This window comes from Glycine max, chromosome 18 (assembly GCF_000004515.6).
Source record: "Glycine max cultivar Williams 82 chromosome 18, Glycine_max_v4.0, whole genome shotgun sequence".
Classification (NCBI taxonomy): domain Eukaryota; kingdom Viridiplantae; phylum Streptophyta; class Magnoliopsida; order Fabales; family Fabaceae; genus Glycine; species Glycine max.
Genome location: NC_038254.2, coordinates 50,924,825 through 50,941,110, shown reverse-complemented (window position 1 = coordinate 50,941,110; position 16,286 = coordinate 50,924,825). Strand labels below are relative to the sequence as shown.

General features: G+C 29.7%; 2 protein-coding genes across 2 annotated transcripts; both read right to left on the bottom strand.

The window, feature by feature from the left end:
* Positions 1-1,720: 1,720 nt before the first annotated feature.
* On the bottom strand, positions 1,721-6,331 carry CRK60 (cysteine-rich receptor-like protein kinase). The gene is made up of 7 exons (XM_006602679.3): positions 4,728-6,331; positions 3,761-3,892; positions 3,229-3,350; positions 2,947-3,157; positions 2,572-2,809; positions 2,331-2,487; positions 1,721-2,209 (listed from the first exon to the last, which is right to left on the bottom strand). Exons 1-7 carry the CDS (start codon positions 6,250-6,252, stop codon positions 1,883-1,885), a joined length of 2,712 nt encoding a protein of 903 aa, XP_006602742.1. The 5' UTR covers positions 6,253-6,331; the 3' UTR covers positions 1,721-1,882.
* Positions 6,332-7,432: 1,101 nt separating this feature from the next.
* On the bottom strand, positions 7,433-13,912 carry CRK59 (cysteine-rich receptor-like protein kinase). Its single transcript, NM_001370612.1, has 7 exons — positions 12,254-13,912; positions 9,373-9,504; positions 8,845-8,966; positions 8,563-8,773; positions 8,188-8,425; positions 7,947-8,103; positions 7,433-7,825 (listed from the first exon to the last, which is right to left on the bottom strand). The coding sequence occupies exons 1-7, from the start codon at positions 13,782-13,784 to the stop codon at positions 7,499-7,501; spliced, it is 2,718 nt and encodes a 905-aa protein (NP_001357541.1). The 5' UTR covers positions 13,785-13,912; the 3' UTR covers positions 7,433-7,498.
* Positions 13,913-16,286: the final 2,374 nt, after the last annotated feature.

Sequence of the window (16,286 nt, the reverse complement as noted above, 5' to 3'; positions counted from 1 at the left end):
CTAGTGTAAGAAGAAAATTCTTCATTTCCTAAACTCGATAAATAAATAAAATCACAGCAACAGATTATTCAAATCAAACAAACATACTTCAATGCCAGATTAGTTCAAAATCAAACCCAACGCCAAACACAAACAAACCCATCGATTGACCTCTCTCTATCGTCTTCCCCCTTCCCCTTTCCGTTGTCGAGCGCCAAGTACAATCGAGATCTCGTCGGCAAAGTAAAACGTCGGAGTGGTGAGTCTGCGAATGTCTGTCTAAGTCATGTAACACCTTGACGAATCCTTAGCATTTTATTTGATAAGCATGAAAAGTAACGTGTGGAAAATAAACTAGTTTAAAAACTACTTAATTTTTTATTATTTTTAATTTTATCTTTATAATTTTATTTAAAATTTTATTTTACCCTTTTATTTAATTTATTAAAAATCCTCTTAGGTTTGGAAAACTTCTCTTTCTAGTTTATTATTCTTACATGTATACATAGTCAACTCGCCAATTATCATGATCGCATTAAAGTTAAAAATTACTTGAATCATATCAATTTTACAATTATTTGCTCAATTATTTTTTTAATTATATAACATAATCTAAATGAAATTTTAAATATATATGATTAGTTCAAAATAAAAGATCCGATTTGTATCATGATGCAAGTGAGAGATGTATACATCTAAGTTATTCTTGTATAAATAAAAAAAATAAATGTTTAAGAAAATTCTAAAAATATTTTTTAATTTTTTTGTTTTAAAATAATTTTATTAAAGTATTTAAATGTAAGAAAATGATTTTAAACAATAAAAGTTATTCAATGCTACAAATAATGATTTTAAAATTGTTACATTAATATCAATTTTTTGATAAATCCAATATTAAATAAAATGCGATGACATATTCATAAATAACAAGTTTATTAACATCAATTTTTTTTCAGAAAATCGATATTAACATAAGTTTATTAATATCGATTTTTTCAAAAACCAATGTTAACAAGGGTGATTTCATTTCATTTTCTATTTTTTAGTAGTGATTTCATTTCATTTTAGTTTTTTTGAAAAAAATAAAAAATTTGAGTTTAAACAACGTGAGCAAAATCACTGCATCTTTATCATTTTCTTATAATACAAAATTTAAAAATCATTATCCTACTTTTTAAGAATATAAGCTATTAGAAATAAAATTAAATGTAAAAAATATTAAATATATTTTGTTACATCATTCAATATTTATCCATTAGTCTTATCAAACACTTTAGATTAAATCAGTTAGTTTATAAGCTTTTAGGTTTCAATTAACTTCTAATTTTTCAATTCTTAACTTATAAATTATAAGTTTTACCTAACTTATCAACTAGTTTTATCAAATAAAATCACAACTTATAAAAAATAAAATACCAAAATAAACATGCATACCAAACAAATTTATTTTGACCAAAATAACTTCTAAGATAGTTGAAGGAGCTTATAAGCTCCTTATGTTTAGCCGAAAGTTGATAGGTATTTTTTAAAGTCTTATTAAGAATTCTAATGTAAAAGTTATTGAAAATTGAAACAAAATGCATACATTATTTCTTTACAGGTATTTTATATTTGTACTTTCTTTTTTTATCAGCAAAATAAATTTTATTTATTACTTAAATAAGAAAACTTAAGCTAAGCGCATAAGACATGTCATAGGTCAACATAAAAACGTCTTAATACATAAGGTACAACCAACCAGTAGTAAAGACTAGAGTTTAAGTCCAAAAGCTTTACACATTTTGAGAAAACCAACATCATAAAACATACTTCATATTTTGACCTCTATGACATAATTAAGTCCCATATAAGGTTTTATAATAAATTAAAACATGCATGACAGATAATGATATACAAAAATGAATTATCTAGGGTAGAATGTACTTATAGACATTTCATTGATAGAGGATGATATGAAACTGTTGGAAGATTGCCCTGAATTTGATTCATAGGCAATTGGATCCATTCTATTGTATAAGAAAAAGGTTGGTTCATGTGGAGTTGGCAACTCAATCGAGTGATTGTTGAGATATGAGACAATTGACATCATTGTTGGTCTAGCATTTGGATCTTCTTGAACACATAATAAACCAATTTGAATGCATTTGATGACTTCAATTTCAGAATAACTTTCCTTTAATTTTGCATCTAATGTGTTGAATGGTGTTTCATCCCTCCAATGTCTCCAGAACTGTAACAATATGTAAGTTAGGCAAATCATTAATTACACTTTCCTACTCTTAGATTGACTTAATTGTACACTAAGCATGGGTAAAAATAAAGGGGAAATATTGTAAGATTATTGCACTCACAAATTTTAAAAGGCCATCATCAACAACACGACGTGGTTCATATGAACTTATATTCTTTTTCCCACTAATAATCTCGAGAACCATAACTCCAAAACTGTATACATCCGATTTCTCAGAAAATTGTCCAAACATAGCATACTCTGGAGCCATAAAGCCGCTGCAAAATTAAGGGAAAATTAAAAAAAAAATCTTAAAAATATCATGCAAAGGACAGTAAGGAATGAGAGTATTCAAAACTTACTATGTTCCAATAATTCTATTTGTACTTCCTTCTTGTTGATCTAGTTCAACAATTTTAGCTAGTCCAAAATCTGAAATCTTTGGATTCATATTTTTGTCTAATAGTACATTACTAGGTTTAAGATCACGATGTATAATTTTAAGTCGAGAATATTCGTGTAAATATAGAATTCCTCGAGCAATTCCTTCTATGATTTTGTAACGCTCAGACCAAGTCAAAACCTTTTCTAGTTTAGTATCTACACAAGAAATATTCATTATGTGAGTAAATTCAGTGATATTCATATGTTTAAGATATAATATAGTTAATATCTTAAATACATAATGTATGAATGTTAAGCTTTAAAAAACTAAAGAGAGGTCTAAAGGATCAAACCAAATAAAAAGTAGTCGAGACTCTTGTTTGGCACGTATTCATATATAAGTATTTTCTCTTGCTCTTCAAGACAAAATCCAATAAATGTCACTAAATTTCTGTGTTGAAGTTTGGCTATCAACAAAACCTCATTTTTAAACTCCTCTACACCTTGCTTTGAAGTTCTTGAGAGCCTCTTTACTGCTATTGGTCTTCCATCACTAAGAATGCCCTAAAAATGTAGATATTTATAAGTTAAAAATAGGAACATATAAGAAATAAATTTAACACATTTTCTTCTACCTTATAAACTTCCCCAAATCCTCCTTTGCCAATCTTGTTCTCATATGAAAAGTTGTTTGTAGCTGCTACAATTGTTGGCAAATTGAATTGCAATGACTCTATGGAGGAACTTTCATGTCCAACTATATAAATGAAAATACTTGAATCATTAAGCTAAATTTGTAAGGTGGCGCTTGATTTGAATATTTTTTCTGTTTTCATTTATAAAGAAAATATAAATAATAGTGAAAATACATGTACTAAAAATTTAGAAAATATTTTCTCTAGAATTATTTTAAAATAGACCAAAAAATAAAAATAACAAATCAATATTTTTAGCTTTTTCTGAATAAGTGAAAACGTAATAACACCTTAAAGAACTTTTTTCTTAATACATATTTTATAAATCTTAAAATTTTGAAAATAAAAATGATTTGCAAAAATAAAAAATAAAACAGAAGATAAACACTCAAACTCCAAAAGCCACCTAAACTTCTTTAAGTTTTCTAATTGAAAAGTTAGTATTAAAATTTCATTTTTTTACTATACTTACAGTTTTCTCTGAGAATAGTTTTATTATTCCTTGCTTTTCTTCTAATCGAATAGTAGCAAAAGGTGAAAAGTACCCCCAAAACAATGATGGCGGAGGTAAGGATCAAGATAATAGTTCGTGATCGACCTTTTCCTACATTAAAAAAAAGTCACATGGTGAATTGATAGCAAGAAAAGAAGTGCTTTATTATTATTGGTAGTATAAATCTAAATTTTATATTCATAATTTAATGTTTGTTAAATAAAGATTATATCAACAAAGATAAGTGCAACATTAGACCTTTTAGATATGATTCTTTTACGATGAATATTATCTCTTTCAAAATTACAAATCTTAATTCAAATATTACTATACACTAATAAAAGATAAACTATTTCATCAAAATCATAAAATTTCTAGAGTACACTCTTTGTACATTTTTTTTAATCTTAATTCATTAAGTAATTGAGTCTTATTTAAGTAATTGAGTCTTATAAATAAGAATATAGGTAATATATATTTTATTATTTAGATATGTTACTTTCATTTTTATTGTTTTAATTTTTTTTGTCCAATAAAAGACTCATAGCATAGTGACTCTTCTAAAAAAAAAAATAGAGAGAAAGGCAAATTACTTTTTTTTTCAATAAGAATATCACCTGTGAAAGACTAATTTCATTTTGTGGAATTATATTTTTCTCAACAAATTCTTTTTAACAAAATCTTTTTCATACATACCACTAAAAGTCAAACTCTCCATCACATGCATACTTACATGGAAAACAAATTACTTTACCAGAGATCTAAAGTATACACTAACATTATAACCTAGAATAAATTAGTGAAGCTTACTTCGTAAAAAACATAATGCTCGTCCCTAAATACAAAATATTATTGTTTAGAAATCACCTTATTCTTTTCTACTCCCTTTTCTTTAGAGATTTCTTTGTATTATAAAAGTCTTTTTTAAAAAGAAAATTGTAATAACCTGATGCTGGTGCTAGTAGAAGTGGATGAGTAATTGCTGTGGTGGGAATCAGATCGTAAAACTGGAACAGTTCAAAGCGGAGAATACAGGTAGGATACAGAACTCTGCCACCTAGGCTTCCCAAACGAGTCCATGGAATTGCTGATCCAATCATATCACTTAGGCAGGCACCGCAATCATCACTAGTTAGATCCAATGCACACTGAGCAAGAATATAAACCCTTTGTTTATTATTCAATATCAATGTTCCATTTTGATATTTGTCAAGAATTTGGCCCGTGCCATCCGCCATTGCAGCTAATTTATTGGATATCAATGTCAAAGCATGAGAGGAATATTGCACCCGATTATCGGTGTCGGTGACATTCAGATCCACATAGCTGGGACTTGTTTCCATGGCAAAGGATCGATTTGAATAGCGAAGCCAGCAGTGATTGTACCAAATCACACCCTCCGCAGCCAAACCACACGTGGAGAATATTTTCTCCGTTGCGTTTTGGACGCATTCTCCACAAAGGGTACGAGAAAGGTCGACACGACACGTGAAGAAGCCTTGCAGTGTTCCCGCTTTTTTTCTGTTTCTGTTGCCACTGGTGGCGTTGGAAGTCAAGTCAGAGAAGAGGGTCTTGAGGTTTGATTCGAAAGCAGTATCGTTAATGATTTGGTCGGTTGAGCAGTTGTGAGAAATATAGCCAGGATCTTCTGAATATTCTGAATCCGTGTGTGAATATTTTGTCTCAGGAACAATTCCTTCTGGTAGTGCCTCATCCGTGACATTGCGGAAGAAAGGGTACAATTCAAACCTAATGTTACAACTGGGAAACACAACTCTACCTCCTTGCTTTCCTTCACAGCAGTCTGGGAGGTACTCTATTGCTTGAGTAAGACAGGCTGTGCAGTTTTGGGGTGAGAGGTCTTGTGTGCACTGAGCCAGACAGTATAGGGTCTCAGAATTAGAATAGTTTGCTTGCTTTGTGGAGTACATGTTACCAGAAATGGCTGCTTCATGTGCAGTTTGGTTCATGGTGTTGTACAACAAACTCATGAAACTTGCTGGGTTGGAGGAGATATTGGCCAAGCTCGACTCGTAACCGAAGGGATGTGTGGCCACTTTGGAGAAGAAAGAGACGTTGGAATACCGAACCATGCACTCCTCGTACCAAATTACATCCCATATGGACCTGGAACAATCTGGCTCTGAATATTTGATGTGGGTTGCATTTTCCACACACTGCCCACAGAGTTGAGAGGGTACATCACCCCTGCACATGAACATACCATACACCGTGTCAAAGGAGTTTCTGCCCACCACTGTGTCGTAGAAGAATGTTTTGGCGGTTGCCTTCGAAGATAAGGAAGATAAGAGAGTCCTCAGGTTCTTTTCATAGGTGCTGTTGGCAGGGGTTTGGCTGTCAGTGCACAGTTGGTTAAGATAATCGTGGGACTCCTGTGCTTTAGTAGTTGGGAAATTGAACAAAATAATAAGGGTAAAAAGGAAGATGAGCTTGAAGGAATTCGAATGCATGATTATTTTAATGTTTCACAACACTACGATATTATGGTGGAGGATTGATCGATGGATTTTTGCTGTTCATAGTTTGTCCAGGTTTCCTTGATGAGTATTTGTTCCAAGATATATAGTTATGAGGAAACTGCAATGTAATTTCGTGCCTGTTTTTGTCAAACTAGTTTTCTTTCTTCATTTTTTTTCTTTCCTTCAATCAGCAAGACAGCAACGGATTCAATTTTTTAATTTAACACGGCACTGACTGAAGACTAGTTACAAACAAGTCAATGAACCCTTAACCACGTGATTCACTCTCATTATTTTCCCAGAGGTTGTTCACATTCCTTTGGGTCCTGTAATATGGGTTGAATGGGCTCATGAAGATGAAATTTCTATATATTTTTCCATAAGATTCATTGGACGTATAATTTGGCATGACAATCAAGGACTGGTGGTGAAAGCAAGTCAACGAAGTCAACAGCCCACGTTTTTTTTCATATGAGACAGTATTTTCTCCGGAAATTTTTTATAATTTCCAAGGATGCATGACTTTTCTTTAGTTAAAATGATTCCACAAGAATTAAATTAAAGAATGCAAAAGCGAGACTGTGAATGCGAACGATCGGGGAAAGTCTGTAAATAGCAACTGCAGAAAACTACAAAAGAGAAAATAATTAACATTGCTATTGAAGAAAGAAATATCTTCCTCATTGATAATGAAAGGGTAGGAGATAGAGAAATGATAGAGTCACATACATACTCTTTCAAATATATTGATCGGTAAAAATTTATTAAAAATCATAAAATTCAATTGATTTCATATTTTATTTAATGAGTTTGTATTATGCTTTTCTAATTTTTTATATATTTTAACCAATAAAAATATGTATGAAAAGTGTGTACCAGCTTCCAATGCTTAAGCTGGTACAAATTAATGCAACTGACAAGTCTTTCTTGACGCGAGTGATGATTAAGCTCCCTAGGGTTTCAAACGCCCGCAATATCGTTCCAATTAATGCTTGAATCTTAGACACAAGCTGGTATAACAAAAACGAGTTCATCATTCCTGATAACCAGATACTCCAAAGAGTGGTTACTAAGAGCACTCCATCCACCTTTGTTTTCTGCTATAGCCAATCTGCCCAAACAAGATTGGAACGACTAGGGAACAGAAGTTTATCATCCAAAATTTTGCCAATAACTTGAATCCAGAGTTTATAATAAATTAAAACATGCATGACAGATAATGATATACAAAAATGAATTATCTAGGGTAGAATGTACTTATAGACATTTCATTGATAGAGGATGATATGAAACTGTTGGAAGATTGCCCTGAATTTGATTCATAGGCAATTGGATCCATTCTATTGTATAAGAAAAAGGTTGGTTCATGTGGAGTTGGCAACTCAATCGAGTGATTATTGAGATATGAGACAATTGACATCATTGTTGGTCTAGCATTTGGATCTTCTTGAACACATAATAAACCAATTTGAATGCATTTGATGACTTCAATTTCAGAATAACTTTCCTTTAATTTTTCGTCTAATGTGTTGAATGGTGTTTCATCCCTCCAATGTCTCCAGAACTGTAACAATATGTAAGTTAGGCAAATCATTAATTACACTTTCCTACTCTTAGATTGACTTAATTGTACACTAAGCATGGGTAAAAATAAAGGGGAAATATTGTAAGATTATTGCACTCACAAATTTTAAAAGGCCATCATCAACAACACGACGTGGTTCATATGAACTTATATTCTTTTTCCCACTAATAATCTCGAGAACCATAACTCCAAAACTGTATACATCCGATTTCTCAGAAAATTGTCCAAACATAGCATACTCTGGAGCCATAAAGCCGCTGCAAAATTATGGGAAAATTAAAAAAAAAATCTTAAAAATATCATGCAAAGGACAGTAAGGAATGAGAGTATTCAAAACTTACTATGTTCCAATAATTCTATTTGTACTTCCTTCTTGTTGATCTAGTTCAACAATTTTAGCAAGTCCAAAATCTGAAATCTTTGGATTCATATTTTTGTCTAATAGTACATTACTAGGTTTAAGATCACGATGTATAATTTTAAGTCGAGAATATTCGTGTAAATATAAAATTCCTCGAGCAATTCCTTCTATGATTTTGTGACGCTCAGACCAAGTCAAAATCTTTTCTAATTTAGTATCTACACAAGAAATATTCATTATATGAGTAAATTCAGTGATATTCATAGGTTTAAGATATAATATAGTTAATATCTTAAATACATAATGTATGAATGTTAAGCTTTAAAAAACTAAAGAGAGGTCTAAAGGATCAAACCAAATAAGAAGTAGTCGAGACTCTTGTTTGGCACGTATTCATATATAAGTATTTTCTCTTGCTCTTCAAGACAAAATCCAATAAATGTCACTAAATTTCTATGTTGAAGTTTGGCTATCAACAAAACCTCATTTTTAAACTCCTCTACACCTTGCTTTGAAGTTCTTGAGAGCCTCTTTACTGCTATTGGTCTTTCATCGCTAAGAATGCCCTAAAAATGTAGATATTTATAAGTTAAAAGTAGGAACATATAAGAAATAAATTTAACACATTTTCTTCTACCTTATAAACTTCCCCAAATCCTCCTTTGCCAATCTTGTTCTCATATGAAAAGTTGTTTGTAGCTGCTACAATTGTTGGCAAATTGAATTGCAATGACTCTATGGTGGAACTTTCATGTCCAACTATATAAATGAAAATACTTCAATCATTAAGCTAAATTTATAAGGTGGCGCTTGATTTGAATATTTTTTTCTGTTTTCATTTATAAAGAAAATATAAAATAAGTGAAAATACGTTTACTTAAAATTTAGAAAATATTTTCTCTAGAATTATTTTAAAATAGACCAAAAAATAAAAATAACAAATCAATACTTTTAGCTTTTTCGGAATAAGTGAAAACCTAATGAAGAACTTTTTTTCTTAATACATATTTTATAAATCTTAAAATTTTGAAAATAAAAATTATTTGCAAAAAATAAAAAATAAAACAGAAAATAAACACTCAAACTCCAAAAAGCCACCTAAACTTCTTTAAGTTTTCTAATTGAAAAGTTAGTATTAAAATTTCATTTTTTTTACTATACTTACAGTTTTCTCTGAGAATAGTTTTATTATTCCTTGCTTTTCTTCGAATCAAATAGTAGCAAAAGGTGAAAAGTACCCCCAAAACAATGATGGCGGAGGTAAGGATCAAGATAATAGTTCGTGATCGACCTTTTCCTACATTAAAAAAAAGGCACATGGTGAATTGATAGCAAGAAAAGAAGTGCTTTATTATTATTAGTAGTATAAATCTAAATTTTATATTCATAATTTAATGTTTGTTAAATAAATATTATATCAACAAAGATAAGTACAACATTAAACCTTTTAGATATGATTCTTTTACGATGACTATTATCTCTTTTAACATTACAAATCTTATAATTCAAATATTACTATACAATAATAAAAGACAAACTATTTCATCAAAATCATAAAATTTCTAGAGTACACTCTTTGTACTCTTACTAATGTTATTTCTTTTGCTTAAAAAAATTTACCACTTTTTTATTTTTAATTTTAATAAATTAAATAATTGAGTCTTATAAATAATAACTTAAGTAATATATGTTTTATTATTTAGATATGTTACTTTTATTTTTATTATTTTAATTTTTTTCTAATAAAAAACTCATAGCATAGTGACTCATATAAAAAAATAAATAGAGAGAAAGGAAAATTACTTTTTTTTTTTCAATAAGAATATCACCTGTGAAAGACTAATTTCATTTTGTGGAATTATATTTTTCTCAACAAATTCTTTTTAACAAAATCTTTTTCATACATACCACTAAAAGTCAAACTCTCCACCACATACTTACAGGAAAACAAATTACTTTACCAGAGATCTAAAGTATACACTAACATTATAACCTAGAATAAATTAGTGAAGCTTACTTCGTAAAACATAATACTCGTCCCTAAATATAAAATATTATTATTTAGAAATTACCTTATTCTTTTGTACTCCCTTTTCTTTAGAGATTCCTTTGTATTATAAAAGTCTTTTTTAAATGTTCCTAGTATTAACTTTTATTTTTAATCAAAATACTCTTAATTATTTCAATCCATAACTAATAAATGTTATTAACTGTTTGTCTTATTTTCATCTCTTATGAGGATTGGATAATTGAAGAGTTTAATTTTAAAATAGAATCTGTACCATTATATATTATTCTTTTTCATACATTAATTATTTAAGGATTGCTTTGAAAAGAAATTACAATTACAAACGTAATGTTAATAACTAAAGTAATCAATTTTTTTAATAATTATGAATTAGTTATAAATGTCTTATATTTAATATCATATAGACTTTTTTTTGGGTACAATGGATAGGATAGACTATAGAGTAACATGCATCTTCAATTTAGATATATTTATTATAAGTTTCTCATATATTAAATGTATTTTTAAATTTAAGTAAAGTTTATAAATAAATACACAATAAAAAATAGATGTTTTTGTTATTGAATTTTAACATCTTATTTTATTATGTTGAAATAAAAAATTAAAATAATGTAAAAATAAATTAAAAAATTAAGACTTTTAGAAAGGATTTTGCTTAATTTACTACTGCATGTACAAGGAAAAATAAAATTAAACAACCATTACTTCATCATTCCTAATTGGTTCAATTAATACTTGCAACCATCTAAAAGTAGTTTGCACCAATTAGGTATGATGAAGGTTGTTAAGTTCATTTTAGCTTGGGACAAACTAGCCAACTCCATAAGAATAAAAAAGTTATGAAAATAAACTTTTTGAATTGACACAGGTTATCTTTATTGATACGACGTACGAGACAAATATTGAATTTTAAATTTTAATTTAAATTAAAATTGACTAAGTATATTCTATTTAAAAACTATCTTTAGTTTGATGCAGTTTATCAAATTTTAAATTTTAAATCAAATTAACACTAATTTAAAATTAATTAAAAAGTTAAATGATAAAATTAATAAAAAAATATATAAATAAAAAGTAGATATATTGAAATAAAATCACGTAATTTAACAAGGAAAATAATTTCGTCGAAACACTCTCAAAAAAAATTCAAATTTTTGTACAGGAATAAATAGTACTTATTATAAGATCTATGAACCATGGAGAGATTTGATGAAAATTAGCATTAGTTTTACTCTGTGTATTGTAATTAAAATTATATATATAACTAAAAATTATAATAAATAATATTTTGAATATATAAATTATATTTTATATTTATGATATTTATTTATTATTAATAAAGAAAATTACGTATTTTATATTTTATTATTATTTAATAATCTTTGCCATGTTTATGTTTAATAATAATAATAAGAACAATAAATATCTCATTTAATTTTATTTCGAATTTTAGACTTTACTCAATCTTAATTTTGCTAGTTGTGTAAAAAACTAATGCACTTTATTTTAATTAATGATCGTTGTGAAGTTTTTGAAATTTTTTAAATGCACGTATACGTGAAGTATAAAAGCTGCCTTGTAAAAAGTAAAAACTGTACTGATTTTATTATAAAAAAACATGTACCGATTAAAAAAGTATAAAACCGTAATCATAAAAAAATGTTACATGAACACATATGCTATTTCATATTTAGAGTGAAGAAAAAGAAAGAAAAATGAAGGAAAGATAGAGTTTCCATGAATGGTTCTACGGACACTTATTATATTAGTAAGTATTATATAGTTTATGATGATTTAGAGAAAGAAAAGAATATAAATATTATAAAATTTATGATGTGAGAGTAAGAGAAAAATAAAAAGAAATGAAAAATATTTGTGAAATTTATAAAATAAATGGATATTTATCTTTTATTTTATTTTAGAATTCATGATGTAATAAGAAAAATAAATAATATTAGAATGATACTTAAATGACGAAATATTTGAGTATGATTATTGAAAAGAAAATTATAAAAACCTGATGCTGGTGCTAGTAGAAGTGGATGAGTGATTGCTGTGGTGGGAATCAGATCGTAAAACTGGAACAGTTCAAAGCGGAGAATACAGGTAGGATACAGAACTCTGCCACCTAGGCTTCCCAAACGAGTCCATGGAATTGCTGATCCAATCATATCACTTAGGCAGGCACCGCAATCTTCACTAGATAGATCCAATGCACACTGAGCAAGAATATACACCCTTTGTTTATTATTCAATATCAATGTTCCACTTTGATATTTGTCAAGAGTTTGGCCCGTGCCATCCGCCATTGCAGCTAATTTATTGGATATCAATGTCAAAGCATGAGAGGAATATTGCACCCGATTATCGGTGTCGGTGACATTCAGATCCACATAGCTGGGACTTGTTTCCATGGCAAATGATCGATTTGAATAGCGAAGCCAGCAGTGATTGTACCAAATCACACCCTCCGCAGCCAAACCACACGCGGAGAATATTTTCTCCGTTGCGTTTTGGACGCATTCTCCACAAAGGGTACGAGAAAGGTCGACACGACACGTGAAGAAGCCTTGCAGTGTTCCCGCTCCCGCTCTTTTGCTGTTTCTGTTGCCACTGGTGGCGTTGGAAGTCAAATCAGAGAAGAGGGTCTTGAGGTTTGATTCGAAAGCAGTATCGTTAATGATTTGGTCGGTTGAGCAGTTGTGAGAAATATAGCCAGGATCTTCTGAATATTCTGAATCCGTGTGTGAATATTTTGTCTCAGGAACAATTCCTTCTGGTAGTGCCTCATCCGTGACATTGCGGAAGAAAGGGTACAATTCATACCTAATGTTACAACTGGGAAACAAAACTCTACCTCCTTGCTTTCCTTCACAGCAGTTTGGGAGGTACTCTATTGCTTGAGTAAGACAGGCTGTGCAGTTTTGGGGTGAGAGGTCTTGTGTGCACTGAGCCAGACAGTATAGGGTCTCAGAATTAGAATAGTTTGCTTGCTTTGTGGAGTACATGTTACCAGAAATGGCTGCTTCATGTGCAGTTTGGTTCATGGTGTTGTACAACAAACTCATGAAACTTGCTGGGTTGGAGGAGATATTGGCCAAGCTCCACTTGTAACAGAAGGGATGTGTGGCCACTTTGGAGTAGAAAGGGACGTTGGAATACCGAACCATGCACTCCTCGTACCAAATCACATCCCATATGGACCTGGAACAACCTGGCTCTGAATCTCGGGTGTGGGTTGCATTTACCACACACTGCCCACAGAGTTGAGAGGGTACATCACCCCTGCACATGAACATACCATACACCGTGTCAAAGGAGTTTCTGCCCACCACTGTGTCGTAGAAGAATGTTTTGGCGGTTGCCTTCGAAGATAAGGAAGAGAAGAGAGTCCTCAGGTTCTTTTCATAGGTGCTGTTGGCAGGGATTTCGCTTTCACTGCACATTTGGTTAAGATAATCGTGGGACTCCTGTGCTTTAGTAGTTGGGAAATTGAACAAAATAACAAGGGTACAAAGGAAGATGAGCTTGAAGGAATTCGAATGCATGATTATTTTAATGTTTCACAACGCTACGATATTATGGTGGAGGATCGATCGATGGATTTTTGCTGTTCATAGTTTGTCCAGGTTTCCTTGATGAGTATTTGTTCCAAGATATATAGTTATGAGGAAACTGCATTGTAATTTCGTGCCTGTTTTTGTCAAACTAGTTTTCTTTCTTCATTTTTTTTCTTTCCTTCAATCAGCAAGACAGCAACGCATTTAAGTTGAACACAGAATGACTGAAGACTAGATACAAACAAGTCAATGAACCCTTAACCACGTGAGTCACTCTCATTATTTTCCCACATTCCTTTGGGTCCTGTAATATGGGTTGAATGGGCTCATGAAGATGAAATTTCTATATATTTTTCTAAGATTCATTGGACGTATAATTTGGCATGACAATCAAGGACTGGTGATGCAAGCAAGTCAATGAAGTCAACCGCCCACATACATCTTTTTCATTTTCATTCCAGACAGTATTTTCTCCGGAAATTTTTATAATTTCCAAGGATGCATGGCTTTTGTTTAGTTAAAATGATGACTACATATTTGCATAATATATATATATATATATATATATATATATATATATATATATATATATATATATATATATATATATAAAACATGGAACTGTCTTGTAAACTCTAGCTTGGTCTGCGCCATTTTTACTTTTTATAATTTCAATAAATTTTGTATCATTTTTTTAATTAATTGTTGTTGATTTTTTTTTCTCACCATGGTATTTGGACCACAGTGTCAATGTTAAAAGCAATGATAATCTTTATCGAAGTAAATGCATATTGAATATGTTTTTTTCTAATATTCTTAAATCAATTAAAATTTAAATTTTGAATGACTTAATAAACACACGTCATTATTTATGTATATAATTGATGTTTATAATATATATTATAATAATAATATCAAAATTTTAAGACTTGGACTGATCCTCCTGTCGGTCTGATCGGTTGAATCGCGGCCTAGAGGCTAGAGTGGGTTAGGTCTTTCATTCGATTAGGTGTGCTTGCAACCAGAAGTGATCCACATGAGTTTGTGATTAAATAGGTGACCCATCAAGCTGGATGGAGTCACTTGTTTTTTTTTTTTTTTCGTTATAGTCATTTTTTTTAACTTGTGTTTTTTATATTTTGTTTGTATTTTTTAAGATTTGTGAATTTCAATGTGTCACTAGAAAGATTTTTGGAACATAAGTGGTTATTTTTGTGATAGTTGTAGGACTTCATAAAAGGAGAAAGTTATTGGGTTGTGCTTTTGTCAGTTTTTATTATTGTGAACTTGTTGAGTATTATTTTTGCTTAGTGGAGGCACTTTTGCTTGTAATTATAAGTTGAATTTCTTTTTATATCAGGGGTTTGTTGATGTTTTGTTTGTTTAATTTGTTGTGAGTAGGATAATTATCATTGTCGAAGGGGAAAAATATAAGCAGATTGAAGAACTTGTCCCAGCACCAAGATATTGGGTAATAATGAATATAATTAGATATTATTTACATATTGGGCATTATTAATATATGTTGAAATTGAACTTATTTAGTTATTTATGTTTGTGATGTTTGTTACTTGTTTGTTTCAACTTGGATAATTTTTTTTAAAATTTGGGTATCTAATTTATCTATGTTATGAAATTATATTAATTTGTGATTTTAAAATATTTTAAGACATGTATAAAAATTTTATATTTTTTTTAATTATATATCAGATCATGTGGGTTAACCAATGACTCATCGGTTCGATTAGTGACCTATTGTCATGATCGGGTCAATCACCAAGCCGATTTTAAAAATTATGAATAATATATTCAGAACATGAAAATATATAGGATAAATAATCAATTTCATTCCTAAATGTGTAGAGCGCGGACAAATTCGTCCCTAAAAGATAAAAAAAATCAAATTTTAGTCTCCAAAAGTAAAAAATATGCAACAAATCTATTTGTCCGTTAACTTTGGTCTATTACCGTTAATGAAAGATCCTATGTGACACATTCAAGAACAAATTTATCAGCACTCTACAAATTGAGGGACGAAAATGACTATTTATCCAAAATATGATTTAATCTTCATATCTCCCATTTTTAATCATTGCAAGCATAATATTATAATAAATACTTACAAAAATAGAAAAAAAAAACATAAGTTAAAACAAAAATATTGATTAATAAATATAATTTGTGTTTATTACTTTGAAATGTCTAACTTGATCGTACCTTATCCAAAATATGAAACTCAAACAAAAATGTACTGTCATTAAGTCAATCTTTACAAAAAAAATATGAGAATCAACTTGATTTTCTAACTACCTAATATTGTCACAATGGAAATTTTAAAACAAGAAACAAATTATGCTCATCAACCAATATTATTTTTATTATTATGTTTGTTGTAACTTATGTTTGTTTTTCTATTTTTTTCTAAGTATTTATTGTAATGTTATGTTTGTTCCAATTAAAAAATGGAGGAAGACGAAGATTAAATATATT